At 40.2% G+C, this 20,663-nt stretch overlaps 1 protein-coding gene across 1 annotated transcript in view; it reads right to left on the reverse strand.

The window, feature by feature from the left end:
- Nucleotides 1-19,929, reverse strand: part of qsox2 (quiescin Q6 sulfhydryl oxidase 2) — a 50,818-nt gene extending 30,889 nt beyond the window's left edge. Inside the window, exon 1 of the mRNA XM_024418315.2 lies at nucleotides 19,552-19,929. Coding sequence (XP_024274083.1) covers nucleotides 19,552-19,825 — 274 coding nt within the window. The 5' untranslated portion in view covers nucleotides 19,826-19,929. The remainder of the gene's footprint in view (nucleotides 1-19,551) is intronic.
- Between the last annotated feature and the right edge of the window lie 734 nt (nucleotides 19,930-20,663).

The raw sequence follows: 20,663 nt of genomic DNA on the forward strand, positions 1-20,663 counted from the left end.
ATCTCTACTTGCACATTCATCTTCTGCACATCCATCACTCCAGTGTTGAATTGCTAAATTGTAATTATTTCACCACGATGGCCAAATTATTGCCTTATTTGCACACACTGTATATATACTTTTTCTATTGTGTTATAGACAGTATGTTTGTTTATTCCATGTGTAACTCTGTGTTGTTGTTTGTGTCACACTGCTTTGCTTTATCTTGGCCAGGTCGCAGTTGTAAATAAGAACTTGTTCTCAACTAGGCTATCTGGTTAAATAAATGTGAAATAAATTACTGTAACCAAAGTTTATTTTATTGCATTCAATATTATTCCAGCATTCCCGTTCTCATTGTCGGAGTGGACACACTGTTTGCAAAGTGCACAACCTATGCTACACTTGTGAGAAACAAGTTTTGGTTAATTTCATTCCATTTACGAGTTGTCAACTTCGTCATTGTCTTTTGTTTAGAGCGCAGAAGAAAATTTGAAGTGCTGGTACTCAGCTCTGGTGAGCTCCTGCCCAAGTCAAGCACTGCCTCTTCTTATCCCTTCCGCAAATAGCCTATAGTTGTGTCTGTCCCGATCTCACTGGTGCAGATCGGGACTCACTGGTGCAGATCTCATACAATGTTGCAAGTTCACCAGAACAAGCTTTGGGCTGGATCCAAGTTAATAGTTGATACAATGTTTCAAGTTCGTTGCAGACAGGCCATGGGTAGCCAATGGGATTTATAGGATATTTAAAATCTGGTACATTTTCTAACTGCAGGCTGCAATGTTTTTATTTGTTGGCTTTATGTAGGTTATTTTTAATGTAGTTGGCTATGGCAACATAAGTTACTTTTTTGGTTTGTGTCTTTTTTATTTCATTGATAGAATTTTGATTAACCACATGATTGCGATATGAAGACGTTATTGTAAACGAAATGAAACTGTTTACATTAGCATCACTAACGGCTATAAAGTGTTAGACGCGCACCACACAGACAGGGGCATAGTTGTTGCCTCTTCAGAAAGTTAAAGAAATACGAATCAATAATATATTCTGTTCATGTCTTATGATAAACTTGGGCAAATTAATACATTTTCAATACAGTTAGTTGATTCTCTACTAACATCAATAAAACATTTTATATTGTTGAATTCCGTTTTAATGCCTGGATTCCATAAGGGCCCCGATTCTGATATTTGGACCAGAATGAGGCTCTCCACTATCTATGATGATTCACCATCTTCATAAAATGTTTTCATAATTTATCTGCAGCAAATCGACAAAAAGCCTAGGCCTACCAGTAGCCTATGCAAATTAGTGAGGCAAATTAAAGGCTCCCACCTCAGTGATGTGCGGTCAGGGAGATAGAAGCCTGTCTCTAATAAGAACCTATTGTGTTCAGTGATTTAAGCAAATAAAAACACCCGGTAAGCTGATCAGGATGGCTAACACGTTTCATCTGAAATGGTAGGCTACACTGACTGACACACACTTTGGCATCACTGTCTGCCAAGCCCCGACATCCTAGGAAAGGAAACCATTGGTACCAATGCATTACCATGGACATATAACCACGTTGCATAATTTTAGAATGGCAAAAGGATGTAGAAGATCTACTTTATTCCATCAGTTCAACACCTTTTATAAACTAGTCAACACTTGCTGTTCAGTTGTCAATCAAAACACAGTAAATAGCCAACCACAGAGTCGTGGCGCATAGGCTATGTGAAACACGCGAAAGAAAATAAATCTTCCAGAAAACAATAATTAGGCTAAGTGGATTTTGACTCATTGTTACCACTTATATTACATGGGACGTGCAAATTCACAAGCATCATGCTCTCTCCCTTCTCTGTGTAACGAAATTTGACAGCAACCAACCACTGCGCACACCGGAAAGCGGGACTGACAGCAGACTGAAAATCCCTGTCATCAATTGCTTTGTGAGTGACAGGCACCTATACTATCAATAGATCACTAAAATGTGCACATTGTTCATTCTAGTGGGAGAGGGCTCGACGGACTAGCAAATTGAAAAGTAGCCTAGTTAAGACGAAGTGGAAAAAGTAGCCAGCTGAAACTGAGTCTGTAACCGGCTGGTTAGCCGACAGGCCGGCACTAATGGAAAAAAAGTTAAAGGACAGGCAAAATAGATTGTTGGTGGAGAAAGCAACAGATTGATTATTTAAATTGTGCCTGAAGGCAATACAAAACAACTGTTGGTTAACCCCCCGCAACTGTATGGAAAGAAAAGGCTGTGCGTGGAGCCAGTGGTGTCCATGGGCTGTTCCTATTCTCCATCTTCCTACGATCCTTAATGTGTCTGGGCTCATGTGGAGAAATGCAAGCCCATGGGTCAATAGGAAACAATGAGCCTGAATGACCCCCATTGAGAGAGTAACAGCTGGTTGGCGCCCATTCACGAGCCAGCCAGCCGACAGCATGTGCCAACAAAGAGAGGTATAATGTATTAATTAAACAGCTCTCTCTGATGTGATCCTTCCTCGTCTTCTCAAGAACTCAGTCTGCCTCCCTAAAAAACATGCAATTCGGCAGAATGCTTCTTAGTGAGAATTTAGGCCAACATGATCAATCTTGTCTATTGTATACATCTTAGTGCTGAGCAAATAACGAGGGGAAAAATGAAAAATATTCACATCCAACTTATCAGGTGCAGGATAGATGAACATTTTAAATAAAAAAGTAAATATCTGCAACTCTGGTATGGTGATTTAATCAGACGCACAAAGACGACAACATTTTGTCCTGGCGAAGATACAACTCGGACCGAAACCTGACGAGGATCCAACTTGGATCGAAACATTGTCTTTTTCGTGCGTCTGATTAAAATAAGTACTATGTGCTACACCGGTTCATACTTCCTGATGTGATGAGCATAATACTATAGCTAAACTGCTGCTTGTTAGAGAGAATAAAAATAAATTACTGGAAAATTAAAGAATTGGCTAGGTGGTCACAGAGGACAAACGAGATAAAAAAAAATTAAAAAGGTAGGCCCACCTTGCCCCTGTATCTACTACTAGGATAAAGCATTTCCAAGAAAATGTAAGCATTGAAACCAATGACTGTATATATGAATGGAAAAAGCCATCGATCAGGTGATACCATTCATTCCTATGTAAAGACTCATCAGTGCATTGAAGCCAAATTAAGGATTTGCACTAGTTACCACAACGTCAAAATTGTCTATATCGTAAAAATGTATGAAAAGAAAAATTTGCTTTTTGGTCTTAATCTATGTTTAGGCGGGTTAAGCATAATGTTAACCGTGTGGTTAAGGTTAAGGTTAAAATCAGATTTTAAAAGGCAAAATTGTACAAACAGGCAGGGTTTATGACATTTGAGGCTGTGGTAAATAATGTTTGTTGCGAACCTTGTATGACCGAATAGCCAGCTCTAGGAAGAGTCTTGGTGGTTCCAAACTTCTTCCATTTAAGAATGATGGAGGCAACTGTGTTCTTGGGGAACTTCAATGCTGCAGACATTTTTTGGTACCCTTCCCCATATCTGTGCCTCAAAATAATCCTGTCTCTGAGCTCCACGGACAATTCCTTCGACCTCATGGCTTGGCTTTTGCTCTGACAACTGTGGAACCTTATATAGACAGGTGTGCGCCTTTCCAAATCATGTCCAATCAATTGAATGTACCACAGGTGGACTCCAATCAAGTTGTAAAAACATCAAGGATGATCAATGGAAACAGGATGCACCGGAGCTCAATTTTGAGTCTCATATCGGGGCGGCAGGGAGCCTAGTGGTTAGAGCGTTGGACTAGTAACCGGAAGGTTGCAAGTTCAAAACCCCGAGCTGACAAGGTACAAATCTGTTGTTCTGCCCCTGAACAGGCAGTTAACCCACTATTCCTAGGCCGTCATTGACTTGCCTGGTTAAATAAAGGTAAAATAAAAAATAAATAAAATAGCAAAAGGGTCTGAATACTTATGTAAATAAGGTACAGTGGCAAGAAAAAGTATGTGAACCTTTTTGAATTACCTGGATTTCTGCATAAAATGGTCATCAAATTTGATCTATCTTCATCTAAGTCACAACAATAGACAAACAGTCTGCTTAAACTAATAACACACAAATAGTTTATGTCTTGTCTATATTGAATACATAATTTAAACATTCACAGTGTAGGCTGGGAAAAGTATGTGAACCCCTAGGCTAATGACTTATTGGAGTCAGGAGTCAGCTAACCTGGAGTACAATCATTGAGACAAGATTGGAGATATTGGTTAGAGCTGCTTTGCCCTATAAATAACACTCACAAGCTTGAGTTTGCTATTCACAAGAAGCATTGCCTGATGTGAACCATGCCCCGAACAAAAGAGATCTCAGAAGACCTAAGATTAAGAATTGTTGACTTGCATAATGCTGGAAAGGGTTACAAAAGTATATCTAAAAGCCTTGATGTTCATCAGTCCACGGCAGGACAAATTGTCTATAAATGGAGAAAGTTCAGCACTGTTGCTACTCTCCTTAGGAGTGGCCGTCCTGCAAAGATGACTGCAAGAGCACAGCACAGAATGCTCAATGAGGTTAAGAAAAATTCTCGTGTCCACTCAAGATTTACAGAAACCTCTGGAACATACTAACATCTCTGACGAGTCTACGATACGTAAAACACTAAACAAGAATGGTGTTCATGGGAGGACACCACAGAAGAAGCCACTGCTGTCCAAAAGAACATTGCTACACCTCTGAAGTTTGCAGAAGTGCACCTGGATGTTATACACCGTTACTAGCAAAATATTCTGTGGACGAGATGAAACTACAGTTGAGTTGTTTGGAAGGAACACACTACGTGTGAAAAAAAAGGCACAGCACACCAACATCAAAACGTCTTCCCAACTGTAAAGTATGGTGGAGGGAGCATCATGGTTTGGGCTTGCTTTGCTGCCTCAGGGCCTGGCCAGCTTGCTATCATTGATGGAAAAATGAATTCAAGTTTCTCAAGACATTTTGCAAGAGAATGTTGGGCTATCTGTTCCCCAATTGAAGGTCAACAGAAGTTGGTGATGCAACAGGACAACGACCCAAAACACAGAAGTAAATCAACAACAGTATAGCTTCAACTGAAGAAAATATGACTTCTAGTGCCCCAGTAAGTGTCCTGACCTCAACCCGATGGTTCACACCAGACATTCCAAGAATATCGCTGAACTGAAACAGTTTTGTAAAGGGGAATGGTCCAAAATTCCACCTGACCGTTGTGCAAATCTGAGCCGCAACTACAGAAAACATTTGGTTGAGGTTATTGCTGCCAAAGGAGGGTCAACCAGTTATTAAATCCAAGGGTTCACATACTTTTTCCCACCCTGCACTGTGAATGTTTACACGGTGTGTTCAATAAAGACATGAAAACGCATAATTGTTTGTGTGTTATTAGTTTAAGCAGACTGTTTATTGTTCTGACCTAGATGAAGATCAGATCAAATTTTATGACCGATTTATGCAGAAATCCAGGCATTTCCAAAGGGTTCACATACAGTGGCAATATAAAATATTATTTTTATTTTTTATAAATTTGCAAAAATGTCTAAAAACCTGTTTTTTATTGTGTGTAGATTTTTATTTAAATCAAATTTAAAATAAGGCTGTATCGTAACAAAATGTGGAAAAAGTCAAGGTTGTCCAAATACTTTCCGAATGCACTGTATGTAATTGCGCTCCTTCATCAAGTTCTAAAAGAAAGCAGATCAGAAACAGTCTACTCTTTAGTTGACTGATGTAGCTGGCAAGGTAACTTCTGTTTAACTTAACAGAAAAATTCGCAGTGCTGAGCTCGTATTGTAACTGAAATGTACAGTAATGTTAGCTAATGTCTAATCACCTCTCGACTGAGATGAATGAATAACCTACACTAGCAGCTACCACAGCCAGGTATCTGTGTGACCACCATTTGCCTCATGCAGTACGACATATCCTTCACATAGAGTTGATCAGGCTATTGATTGTGGCCTGTGGAATGTTGTCCCATTCCTCTTCAATGGCTGTGCGAAGATGCAGGACATTGGCGGGAACTGGAACACACTGTTCCAGAGCATCCCAAACGTGCTCAATGTGTGACATGTCTGGTGAATATGCAAAACTGGGACATTTTGAGCTTCCAGGAATCGTGTACAGTTCCTTGTGACATGGGGCCGTGGATTATCATGCTGAAACATGAGGTGGTGGCAAAGGATGAATGGTACGATAACGGACCTCAAGATCTTGTCACAGTATCTCTGTGCATTCAAATTGCAATTGATAAAATGCAATTGCTTTCATTGTCCGAAGCTCATGCCTGCCCATACCATAACCCCACCTGTCTGCAGTTCTGAGGCCGGTTGGACTTACTGCCAAACACCTTACATGTTTTACCAAAACAAGGTCCGTACCGCATTTCCATGCGCCTCCCAAATTTTGTAACAATGCTGAGGGCTCTGTATAGCTTCTCCGCATTGACATAATTGGTTGACGGTAGGTGGGGGTGGTACATGTTGTATAAACAAATTTACTTCCTTGACAGCTCTGCACTGCTCAGCGAAGCGCAAGTAGTATGAATGCCCTGCCTTCTGCTGAGGCCGTACACCATAAATGCTGCATGGGCAATGTAGACGTCACCAGTTGTACATTTACCATTAACTCTTAATCTACAATGATTGTTTCAGTCATTTCTGTTAATGCATAAAATATTATTATTCCAGTCTTACCATTCTCATTGTCGAAGTGGACAAATTGTTTGCAGAGCGCACCAACTATGCTACACTTGTGAGAAACCAATTTTGGTTTATTTCTTATGAGTTTCGTCAATTTAGTCATTGTCTTTTGTTTAGAGTGCTCACGTGAATGTTGAGTAGGAATGCGCAAGCACACAAGTAGGGCTATAGGCTACCTGGCCTGGGCCCAAATGTAGGCATATTAAACGTGCCCATTTGGGGATCTGATAGTATTTCTGATTGGCTTAACGCACCACCACTAACAAGCTGTGGAGCTTCTCAAAGAAATGTTTTCTTCACCTCAAAACAGGCAAACAAAAAAAGTGTTTTTACAACCATTGAGAATGACCATAGAGTTCAACGTATTTGAAAAATCTTTCCATCTTTCTCCCTTACGATAATGAAAAAACGTCATGCTCTGATCCAGTGGAAACGTCAAGAAATAGGCCTACCTGATTACTTCTTATCAGTGCTTGACTGAAATAGGTTCCGGTAATCATTTTGGGTGCTGGTACTGTTTATATTTAGGTGTAGGAGCTCCATAATACTTTTGAGCTAATATTCTATAGGAGGAGCAGGAGCTCAAGCAGTAGAACATTTGAGATGCCGGTACTGAGCTCCGGTGAGCTCCTGCCTAAGTCAAGCACTGCTTCTTATGCCTTGGGCAAATGGCCTACAACGGTGTCTGTCCCAAACTCACTGGCGTGGGAAACTGAGGACCTGTCATGCCAAATAGTGTCCCAATCTACGTCACAATGGGATTCGATGAGTTCAAGCTTCTGTTGCTACAACTTGCAACATTCTGACCGGATTAAATTAACCAAAGCGTCCGTTGCTATGCTGGTTGTTTGGCTCTATTTTACCTCGTAGCAGTCGTGAAGGAAGGAGGACGCAGGCAGTTCTAGTTCTATTTCACCACATAAACGCACGCTCAGGACGCACAAAATTATTACCTCAGAATTGCTCTCCAAGGTAGGTGTTTTTGACTGTGACAACCTGCCTACTACCTACTGCTTCAGAGGACCGAAAATACTGGAAAGAGAAAACTTTATTTACCATGTATTTGTCATTATATAAGTACATATTGTTAAATAGGAATAAATCATTTAAGCTGTTTTAAGATTGACGTTGCTAGCTAATGTACTTATAATTTTATACCTCAGCCCGCCTAGTCAGCTAACCAGCTACAGTAGCTGGCTAGCTAGCCAGACAGTTTTATTTAGCTAACGTTAGCTAGCTAGCAAGTAAGCTACTGTAACTGTTATTGCAGCTTTCTGTTTGTATGTAGCTTGCACTTCAAAGGCATCCCTCGAGATTTTCTTTTGTCTTTCCAAACCAGGCAAAGTATTATGAAGACTGATCGCAACATTGAGAAATTCACAATTCAAGGTAATGTTAAGCAGTTAACTTCAATTAGATAACTGGACTGTTTTAGCTATGTACAACCCTTTTCAACAAACATTTTCCATCTAACGTTAGCTAGTTGCGAGCTATACATGTAGTTCAGTGGAGGCTGCTGAAAGGAGGATGGCTCATGTCAGAAATGGAGTAAACGGAATGGTATCAAATACGTGGTTCTCATGTGGTTGATACATTCAATTGACTCCATTCCAGCCATTATTATGAGCCGTCCTCCCCTCAGTAGCCTCCACTGATAGTTATATCTCTGTCATATTGAGGTGTCTAGCTATAAGTTAAACCTGATCAATCAAATGGATAGGTGTAAGCAATTACGGTAATTCCAAATACCCTTAATCAGGGGGAAGGATGGCCAGCCACACAGGAGGGTGACTTTTACTAAAGAGGAGGCCGTGCTGACAGATGCATGCTGGCCATTTCGGAGTGAGACACATGACTGCCAAAATCAACCTACACTTATTCTGACATGGAATTGTCAAGGAGGTGGACAGCTGGGCAAGTGAAATAATAATAGAATGTACTTAATAAAGAAAAGGTTAAGTACATTCTATTATATCTGAAATTAGTATTATTTCAATGAATGTCTTATCAGAGAGCACATAATGTTTCAATTTGTCACTGTTTGCTTAAAAGGTCAGTACCCTGTCTAGCATGCAGAAGTTTGAGAGGTTGAAGGCTGTGGTTGAAGCCCATCAGTTGTTTCACCATGGCACATGATCGGTAAGTGTCCCAATTAAAATGTTATAATGGTTTCTTTATTTGACCACAGCAGAGTGCAATATCAAAGAATGTGTGTGCGTGTCCTTACAAATATGAAAATCTGCATTCTGTATGACACAATAGATGTAAGAAAAAAGTACATCTCCCTAACAAGGTACAGATGTTACAGGTTATATTCTGTCACCAAAGGTTAGTTTTATTTATTTTTTACCATTTGTTTTTGTTTTTCCATTGTACATAAATCAGACATTTTAATATCTTACATTGTCAATAGATAACGCTTTCCTACCCCCTCCTCCAGGTTTGGTGAAAGGACCAACCCAGACCCTCTTGCCATGGGCAAGTTCCTTGATTGGTACCAGGAAGGGTGGGAGAACAACCTGAAGGTAATTCTCTTTGCACACAACAGCAGCATCTAGGCCGAGTACAGGCGGGAGCCGCAGCTGTCGAATGAGGCTAAACAACACAATTGTATATACAATTATTGCATATACTGTAGTCTTATAAATTTGTGATCGACTTAGTGTTGTTTGATCGACTTAGTGTTGTTTGACTATTGCTATTTTGTATAACGTACTTTTAGATCACTGAAACTCCACCTGATGTGGTGGAAGTTGTCGAACCAGATCAGAACACCTTCAAGGACTACCTTCAGGCATGGACTGAGAAGGATGTGGAGATTTTTGACCAGGTAAAAATGATAGTCAGCTGTTAATTTATTTTCCTGCCCTCCAAGAGATATGTAAGAAATGTATTTGTAATGTATTTGTAATATGAAATATAATTGCATGTCATTCCTGTCATCAATCAAGGTGAGACTGAACATGGACAAGGCGCAGGAGAAACAGAAGGAGAGCTACCGGAGCAGAATCAAGAAAGGGACCAAGTGCTGCGACATCCAGGAGAATTACTTGGTTTGGAAGAAGGACAAAGGGAAGGCGAGACCTGGGACACATCGCTTGCTCTTTCGCTACTAGCTGGGGTCAACAATCTGTTAAAGTGAATATAAAAAATCTCAATAGCTACTTGGATTTGCACACAAAATAACCTGACACTAGTTTAAGTTTCCCTAACACTGATATTTTTCTCTTCCTAGGGTTACCTCGGTGGAAGCCAACAATCTTCTACAGTTGGAGAAGTTGGACGGTCGACCACTGGAAGCACTGACGCCCTACACTTCAGTGAAGCACAAAAGACAAAGTATGTTAAGCTTTGGTTGACATTTGAGATAGCAAGAAATGGTAGTTCTGCTAAACTTATAAAAATGTACCTCTTCAAATGACTTTAGGACCATCGACTGTCCGAGCCCCCCAGGAGGTATCCCACCCACCAGAACCAGTGAGTCCAAATCAGTCTAATTCTCTGTGCTCTGCATTGGAGGGGGACCAGCTTGAGTTAGGCTATACCTTCCAAGTGTTGAAAAGTACATATCTCCCAGTTCTAACACTGCACTAATCCATCGATTTTTTTCACAGTAAAGTGTAACCTGTGTGTTTGCTTGTTTAAGTCTCTGTCTCCTACCCTGTTCCCTTTAACTCTGCTCCTGTTCTCCAGAACCTAGGGGTTCTGCCCAACACCCAGACACGTATTCACCTGATGTCCTCCATTACCAACCACCCTCCAACTTTTCATTACATAATCTACAGCCACTGTCATGATCTGCTAAGAAAGTTATCTTGCTCTATCATACTGAGCACATAATATTTGAGATACAAAGATTAACTAAAAACACTAGCACTGCACACACTCAGAACAAAGAGAGCAGCATTGCCTGGTGACACCCACACAGCAACAAGTGACACCCACACAGCAACCACCTCCTCTATATTCCACACAGCAGAATATTTCAGTCCATGATTGCCATGTGAGTGCACAACAAATCTGTGAGAAATTAATGGCCCAAAACTCTCAACGTTTGTGTTAAAATCTTAAATATAACAGGGTTGGTTTTTGCAGCTGTTTCACAAGGTGTTAATTATTGTAAGCTGTATGGTATCCTTTGATGCTATTTATTTGATCCACATTATTCATTGTTGGAGCCTAGTTACCTACAACAGATACATACATATTAAACCACAAGGGTGTACTATGTGAAATAGAAAAAAAGAGGACTACTGAAATTAAATTATTTTAATGTAGATAAGGGAAGGGCACTTTGCACTTTTTATTTATTATATTTTATTCAAACATTAAGGTCAGTCAATACGGAACATTTCAAGAACGTTGAAAGTTATCTGCGGTCGCAAAAACCATCAAGCGCTATGATGAAACTGGCTCTTATGAGGACCGCCACAGGAAAGGAAGAACGAGAGTTACCTCTACTGCAGCGGATACGTTCATTAGAGAGTGAGCAGCCTCAAAAATTGATCACAAATAAATGCCACAGAGTTCAAGTAACTGACACATCTCAACATCAACTGTTCAGAGGAGACTGCATAAAAAAAGAGTTCCATGGTCGAATTTCTGCGAAGAAACCACTACTAAAGGACACCAATAATAAGAAGACTTCCTTGGGCCAAGAAACACGAGCAATGGACCTTAGACTGGTGTAAATCTGTCCTTTGGTCTGATGAGTCCAAATTTGAGATGTTTTGTTCCAACCACCATGTCTTTGCGAGATGCAGAATAGGTGAACGGATGATCTCCGCATGTGTGGTTCCTGCCATGAAACATGGAGGAGGTGGTGTAATGGTGTTGGGATGCTTTGCTGGTGACACGGTCTGTGATTTATTTAGAATTCAAGGCACACTTAACCAGCATGGCTACCACAGCATTCTGCGGCGATAAGCCATGCCATCTGGTTTGCGCTTAGTGGGACTATCATTTGTTTTTCAACAGGACAATGACCCAAAACACACCTCCAGGCTGTGTAAGGGTTTTTTGACCAAGGAGAGTTGATGGACAATGCTGCATCAGATGTCCTGGCCTCCAATCACCCAACCTCAACCCAATTGAGATGGTTTGGGATGAGTTGGACAACAAAGTGAAGGAAAAGCAGCCAGCAAGTGCTCTGCATATGTGGGAACTCTTTCAAGACTGTTTAGATTTTTTTAAACACTTTTTGGGGTACTGCATGATTCCATATGTCATTTCTTAGTGTTGATGTCTTCACTAATATTCAACAATGTAAGAAAATAGTAAAAATAAAGAAAACCCCTTGAATGAGTAGGTATGTCCAAACGTTTGACTGGTACTGTACATGGATGAGTATCTGAAAATGGCCTGAGGGGATGTAATTGTAAATTATGTAAATAATGCTGCTGTTGTCTTCAAGGCCAGATGGTGTGACTTATCTTTAGCCACCCAGCACATAGCAACAAAGACAAGAACAGACAGCTTTACACTTAATGCTGGAACTGTGTGTGCGTCCAATTTTTCAAAAATATTTTGAAAAACAAAATTTACAGGTGTAAAAAAACATTGCAATGTTCAAAACATTGCTCTGCATTACTGATAGAGCTCTGTGTGTGCCTACAATATACTGTTTATGGTGTTTATTTTAAAACATTGGCTCTATTTTAAACAATGTTTGACCATTTTGAAGAGTGTGCAACTGAAGGGATTTGAAGTGTCAACAACTTTATTTACCGGATGGGGTCTACAATGCAGTCTCCCCAAACAAATTCCAGAATAGAACTGATTGTCACAGGGAATGCCATAAGATGACTGACTTACAATGGTCATACAAGGTGATTGAAAATGACTGTCATAAAAAAAAGTGTACCAACAAGAAATAACATATTTACCAAAAACGAATTTACACAACAGTCAGTCACTGATTTCATCTTAACTTCTTATGGCTCAGAGGCAGTATTGAGTAGCTTGGATGAAAAGGTGCCCATATCAAACGGCCTGCTCCTCAGTCATAGTTGCTAATATTTCCATATTATTATTAGTATTGGATAGAAAACACTCTGAAGTTTCTAAAACTGTTTGAATTATGTCTGAGTATAACAGAACTCATATAGCAGGCAAAAACCTGAGAAATTCCACTTCCTGTTTTTTTTTCCTGGAGGTGGCATATTTTCAACCAAGGTCTCACTGAAATTACAGCGAGATATGGATGAGTTTTCACTTCCTACACCTTCCACTAGATGTCAGCAGTCAATAGAACTTTGTCTGATGACTAATGTGAAGGGGGGTCGATTGACACAGGAAATAGTCACCACAGCCATGAGTGGACCATGCTTTCACCAGGCGCGTTCACAGGGGAAGTACTTGCGTTCCACCGCTCATCTGAAGTAATTCTAATTCTCCGGTTGGAACGTTATTCAAGATATATGTAAACAACATTCTAAAGATTGATTCAGTACATCGTTTGACATGTTTCTACTGACTGTTACGGAACTTTTGGACATTTCGTCACGTTATAGTGGACGAACTTTGTGACTTTGGAATTGTTTACCAAACTCGCTAACCAAAGTAGCTAATTGGACATAAATAACGGACATTTTCGAACAAATCAAGCATTTATTGTGGACCTGGGATTCCTAGGACTGCATTCTGATGAAGTTCATCAAAGGTAAGGAAACATTTATCATGTATTTTCTGGTTTCTGTTGACTCCAACATGGAGAATAATTTGGCTACGGTTCTGAGCGCCGTCTCAGATTATTGCATGGGTTGCTTTTTCCGTAAACTTTTTTTGAAATCTGACACAGCGCTTGCATTAAGGAGAGGTATGTCTATAATTCCATGTGTATCACTTGTATTATCATCTATATTTATGATGAGTATTTCTGTTGAAATGATGTGGCTATGCAAAATCACTTGATGTTTTTGGAACTAGTGAATCTAACGCGCCAATGTAAACAAGATTTTTTTTATATAAATATGAACTTTATCAAACAAAACATGCATGTATTGTGTAACATGAAGTCCTATGAGTGTCATCTGATGAAGATAATTCAAGGTTAGTGATAAATTGTATCTTTATTTATGCTTTTTGTGAATGCTATATTTTGCTGGAAAATGGCTGTGCTTATTGTGGTTTGGTGGAGACCTAACAATCGTTTGTAGTGCTTTCGCTGAAAAGCCTATTTGACATTGGATACTTGGGTGGGATTAACAACGAGAATAGCTTTAAAATTATATAAGACACATGTATGTTTTAGGAATTGTAATTATGAGATTTCTGTGGTTTGAATTTTCACTGGTAGTTGTCATATTGATCCTGATATCGGGATTGCAGCCATAACAAGTTAAGGAATTTGGGCAGAGCTGAACAGGAAGAATGTAGGACAGTAGAAGGTGGGTTTGAAGGGCTAATATGGGTTCATACTAGTCCTCAGATGAGCTATGGCCTGCATATTTTCAGTGTCCTCATTTCTGTTCTCTTCAACGGGGGAATGATTAGCTTTGCCCCAACATCAGCCAACATCCCCTCGATGGTGAATCCCTTGTCAGCCATGATACCATCTCCAGGCTCCAGTAACTCCACAATTCCCGACAGCCTTTTGATGTCTCGGTCAGAGAGTAGTTACGGTTCGGTGTAGAGCTCAGAGACAAAGGTAACTGCTGCACATGGGGCAATCCCGATTAGCCCTTTGAAGGTGTTAGTGTTCTTATAAAAGGAGAATATCTCAGATTGAAGAGTAAGGATGTTGAATTCTCACATCTTATTTCTGTGCATTCAATGATAACTGACGTCTGGACTGTGCTGTTGGAACTTGTCAGGCATCATCACAATCACATGCTCTCTGGTCATCCAGATGGGCAATGAACCCAGGACTAGGAAAAGATAGTTGGCCCATGTGATGACTACACGGCTGACAGTAGGGACACTTATTCTAGAGATTAGAGGTCGACCGATTAAATCGTAATGGCCGATTAATTAGGGCCGATTTCAAGTTTTCATAATCATAATAATTAAAACACCTTTATTTAATCTTTATTTAACTAGGCAAGTCAGTTAAGAACACATTCTTATTTTCAATGACGGCCTAGGAACGGTGGGTTAACTGCCTCCTTCAGGGGCAGAACGACAGATTTTCACCTTGTCAGCTCGGGGGATATAATCTTGCAACCTAAAGGTTAACTAGTCCAACGCAATAACGACCTGCCTCTTGTTGCACTCCACAAGGAGACTGCCTGTTACGTGAATAAGCCAAGGTAAGTTGCTAGCTAGCATTAAGAACGTATCTTATAGAAAACAATCAATCATAATCACTAGTTAACTACACATGGTTGATGATATTACTAGATATTATCTAGCGTGCCCTGCGTTGAGTATAATCTGACTGAGCATACAGGCATCTGACTGAGCAGTGGTAGGCAGAAGCAGGCATGTAAACATTCATTCAAACAGCACTTTTGTGCGTTTTGCCAGCAGCTCTTCGTTGTGCGTCAAGCATTGCGCTGTTCATGACTTCAAGCCTATCAACTCCCGAGAAGAGGCTGGTGTAACCGAAGTGAAATGGCTGGCTAGTTAGCGCACACTAATAGCGTTTCAAATGTCACTCGCTCTGAGCCTGTGGTTGTTTCCTTTGCTCTGCATGGGTAACGCTGCTTTGAGGGTGGCTGTTGTCGTTGTGTTTCTGGTCCGAGCCCAGGGAGGAGCGAGGAGAGGGACGGAAGCTATACTGTTAAACTTGCAATACTAAAGTGCCAATAAGAACATCCAATAGTCAAAGGTTAATGAAATACAAATGGTATAGAGGGAAATAGTCCTATAATAACTACAACCTAAAACTTTACCTGGCAATATTGAAGACTTATGTTAAAAGGAACCACCAGCTTTCATATGTTCTGAGCAAGGAACTTAAACGTTAGCTTTCTTACATGGCACATATTGCACTTTTACTTTCTTCTCCAACACTTTGTTTTTGCATTATTTAAACCAAATTGAACATGTTTCATTGTTTATTTGAGGCTAAATTGATTTTATTGATATATTATATTAAGTTAAAATAAGTGTTCATTCAGTATTATTGTAATTGTCATTATTACAATTTTTTTTAAATATATTTTAAAAATTGAATTGTCCGATTAATCACTATAGGTTTTAGGTCCTATAGGTCCTCCACTATAGGTCCTCCAATAATCGATATCGGCGTTGAAAAATCATAATCGGTCGAGCTCTACTAGAGATGTCAGACAAGACCTTCACCTTCAATCCTAAAGCTAAATGGCAGCAATACAGGATGAACTTGAATGAATTGCAACTTGCGGTTAGGACTGGGGGTTGTTTCCTGTCCAAAATCTTCATCAGAAGCACAGAATCTGTTGACTTGTAACTGAGGGGAGTGGCTTATTTTCTGTTTCTGGACTTGATGTTCGAGCTCTCTGATCCTTTCTGCTGCAGCATCCAGTGCACCTGTTGTTGAAAGTGACTTGACTAGATTACCCTGATTTAGATCATATTTTATTTATGGTTGGACATTGTTCATAATGTCTACATCAGGGACAGTGGTAAAATCAATAGGTGACCCCATTAAAGCCTAAGCACTGTGGATAAGTAGGATGGTAAACACTAATGAAAATGACAATATTCTTGTAAAATAGGTAGATAAACTCTATCCCCCAAAAATGAAAATGTGGGTTAGCTGACTTCACTTGAGTTACACAATGCCCAAACCGGACGCACGTGTGCTCTACTTGATTTTGTCCCCCCACACCAAACATGACAAGCAGGTTGAAATATCAAAACAGACTCTGAACCAATTATATTAATTTGGGGACTGGTCGAAAAGCATTAATTTGTGCTATTTAGCTAGCTAGCTTGCTGTTGCTAGCTAATTTGTCCAGATATAAACAATGAGTTGTTATTTCACCTGAAATGCACAAGGTCCTCTACTCCGACAATTAATCCTCACATAAAACGGTCAACCGAATCGTTTCAAGACATCTCTCCTCCTTCCAGGCTTCTTTTACATGGCGATTGGCAACTAAATAATAATCTGCATTACCAATGAGGAAATGGGAGAAGCAGGACTTGCAGAGCGTTCTGCATCACAAATATAATCAATTTCTATTTTAGCACCTGGCAATGCAGACGCTCGTTGGCGCGCACGAGCAGTGTGGGTGCAATGATTGAAAAACATGTACGTGTACATTTATTTTGCAACGCTCGGGTACGCGATGCGACCGGTGTGGTCAGCATGTTAGGCTAATCACTGGTCTACCTTTAATAGAACTAGTGTAACGTTAACCTAGCTCCTATTTTCATAATGTTTGAATGTTGCTAGAAATGGCAGCATTCTTTACATAGCTGATGTGTATTGACATAGAATTACATTAATATTATAATGCTGAATGTTAGACATAGGACGCAATGTGTATGTACATGGAGGAGTCGTCGTGTAGTTGTAGTCTGCTGCTGCAACCTCTAGAGAGACGTCCTCGTCCAGCTCTTCATCGGAAGAAGGGATGGGATGAATATCATCTCCGAGATGAGCTCGTCCTTTCATACACTGATTCCCGTTGTGGCAGATCTTCCCCCCAGTTATTCCAACGAAACCGGGACAGGACAACTCTGATCTTCAGCAGTTTGCGACCAGCCGCAATGGTGTAGTCCGTTTGTGTTGAAATGTAGGCTACATACAAAGGTGGTACCACAGAGTATTAAACGTAGGGCATTCAACTCTTTTCACAAGCATGAACCAATTTTTTGCTCTCTTCCAAGTTTCTTGGAAAAGCATGGAAACTTATGTACGGGTGCTTTTGCCCGTTATTAGTACAGAGAAGTAAGATACAAAAACACTGACTTAGCCTCCGCCATTGTTGTTTGTACTCAGTAACCAAGGAAGGGACTGGAATTATTCATACCCAACAAAGGATGCTTCCGCATTCCAAAACGCAGAAGTATGATAAAGCCTTTAATACAAAGTTGAAGCTGTGTTTTCATACTCATACTAACCGCACTATTTGTGATATAAATTGAGGGTGCAGTATGCTTATTGGTCATAGTATGGTACACCAAAAGTTCCCAGATGTTGTACTAAATACACCAAAATATCAAGTATACAAGCAGTGGACACTATTTCTGTGCTTTTAGAGCCCATAATGCAATTCTTCAGAAAATGGGAATGGCTTCAAAATGTTATCAGATTTGAAGTAAATGGCAGAAAATATTTAGCCGAAGTCCAACAAATGCATTGCTTTAAATAATTATGACATGTTAAAAAAATGATGAGCAATGTAATAAAGTAATGACTTTTCAAATAAGTTACACGTTATGTTGGCAGACAATTTGTTAGCTACGCTATCCTTACGAACTGCATATCATTACAGCGGTATGTGCCTGTATGTTAGCTAGCTACCTAATGTTAGTTGCCTACTAATACATCAAACTTGCCAGTATATTAATTATATGCTATTCAACTAAACTACCCAACATTTATTGACTTGATTATTCACGTCATGCTTTGCTTAGCTAAAGTGGTTACAGCCGTTGTGCGTTCTCAATGGACATTGTTAATGAAGGGTACGTTTTCGTAAATTCACTCTGGATATCTACACCAATTTCAGAGCACTCTCGTCTAAGTGTGCCAGAACGCAGAATAACTGATGCATTTATGAAAGCTCAACACCCGTTGAATATGGCCGGTGTCAGTAAATATCTGCAAAAAGCGTACTTAAATTGGTGCCAGCAGCAGTTACAGACACCAAAGCTATAGACAACATGAACAGGTTAATCAGCTCTGCTAGGGAGAGTGAAATGGTCAGAGTGAGGAGTTCTCATTTGTGTATGGAAGTAGCTAACAAGCTAGCCAACATTAGCCAGTTAGCTTGGGTGCTTGACTGCCGTTGTGAGGTCAGAACACTCAGATCAACCCTACTCCTCGACCAGTGTGCACTTTGAATGCTCTGAATTTACAAAACGCCAAGAGAGCACTCTGGCACTACAAATTGAATTTAGAAACACACCCGTAGTCATAAAATGTCTAGCTAGTAATTTGTTATGCTAACAAGCTAGCAAGAGGTTGCATAGCAACAGCGTCAACTTCCAGTAGAGAAGCGAAGAGCTAGTACACTCAACTGAAAGGATACCGTTCGTTTACAGTACACTAAAATTAACTAATAGTGTATAGTATTATATACACTCATTAAGTGTGCAGTATACAGTATGTTAAAACTGTTATTCAAACAACAAATGAGGTTGCCAAGTCACGTGGTGTAAGAGAATTTGAATATTGTGATCATGCACTTTGTTGACTGTTCTTTAACTAGTGTCAGTGCGCAAGGCTGTCTAAAAATAAGACCCTTGCAATGTTGTATAGCTTTTTTACTTCATAAAAGAGACTCATCTGGTGTATGTAACGTTAGATCAAATCGTTCGCGACCTATTGAAGATTTAAGGTCCGAATATTCGGCAAATATCTCATCTCAAACCAACTTTAACCACGGTGTTAAACCGTACCATATGTTGACCGACTAGAAGAGCAGATGAGGGAGAGAAAAAAACATCCGAGATCCAAATAGCTACCGTTAGCTAAGAAAACATGCACGCAATAGCTAACATTATGATGATGCTTACCGTTATTGTTATTTGTAATGTTAGCTAACTAGTGTATCACATTTTAATCCAAACTCAATTAAGGTAGCTACCAAACTAGCTAGTTATCAACCAGCTAATAATATTAGCCAGCTAACGTTGTTAGCTATCCGCTAAGAAGATAGCAGAAACACAACAGGGAGAGATCATTTAGAAAAGGCTCGCAAACATTTTCTTTGACCGTGCTAGCTAGCTAAATATCCATAAGACTCACCTTTTACATCGCCAGCTAGTGCCTTCCAGGTAGGAGAGTACTGGATGCAGTGACCACACCATGATGAGTAGAACTGGACCAGCCAAGCTGTGGAAGAGTTGACCAAAGTCTGCTTGACAGTCGCGCTTGTCAGTATAACCACGGGGTCCTCCTCAGAATACAGCCGAGTGGTTAGAGTCGGATTAAATAGAAACACAAAAATAATGCTCGTTTTGAACAATAAAAAACCTGTTTTTCGGAGCGAAGGGCAGCCGTCAACACACAGAGTCGCCATATCGTAAAGACAATGTGGAGATGGAAAGCGAGAGGCTACGGACAGACACGCCTGGTGCCAAAATTGATGACGTATATCGAGTGGAGACAAACGGATTCGGTTCAGTCAAAGATTTGTTAAACTAAACCAAGATATACCACAGCATGTCATCTCCAATGGGAACGAATGAGCCATAGTGGGCAGAACAAGCAAGGTGGGCACTAGCTAGCGAGATCCTATTGGCGCGTTCTGGCAGACATCTGCATATTTCCGTTAGGGAACGCCTCCTCTGTGAAGTGCGCGTCTGCAATAACCCAATTCGCCTTTGTACTCATTCTAAACAACACGATTTAAAACAAATAAGATATTGTAGGGAATAGGAAACTGTATTGAGATCAAATGTTTCATTGATGAGAAAATGTGCAGAATGTCAGCCAAAATCCATCTCGTTCCTGCTTCCCCCACTGCCGGCCAGTGGGCTTCCTCTCTCAAAGCGGATGATTTATACATCCGTTAAAATATCTGTGATTGTGTTATCTGTGATAAAATATTGTGATTGCGGCTAGAATCTTCAGCGAGACTGTGAAATGTGTCTGCCGAAGTTGGGACTTGGGAGTGTTCAGGGTGATTCCGTTTCTATCCGAGTGAATTGTTCGTTGTTGTTTTGGGATTTTTTAAAACAAAAAGTCAATGCCGTAGTTGTACATTTTCGGTGCAATAAATGTGCTTCAGCGGTCACCCTGGTCTGATGTCGGATACACTATCTCGCTACCTTCCACTAACGCTTCGATCACACCAACGATGATTACGCAGCATCGTCTGGATATGTGTGCAACAAAAGTTCATAAATCACCTTCTG

Source organism: Oncorhynchus tshawytscha, unplaced genomic scaffold (assembly GCF_018296145.1).
Source record: "Oncorhynchus tshawytscha isolate Ot180627B unplaced genomic scaffold, Otsh_v2.0 Un_contig_766_pilon_pilon, whole genome shotgun sequence".
NCBI lineage: Eukaryota > Metazoa > Chordata > Actinopteri > Salmoniformes > Salmonidae > Oncorhynchus > Oncorhynchus tshawytscha.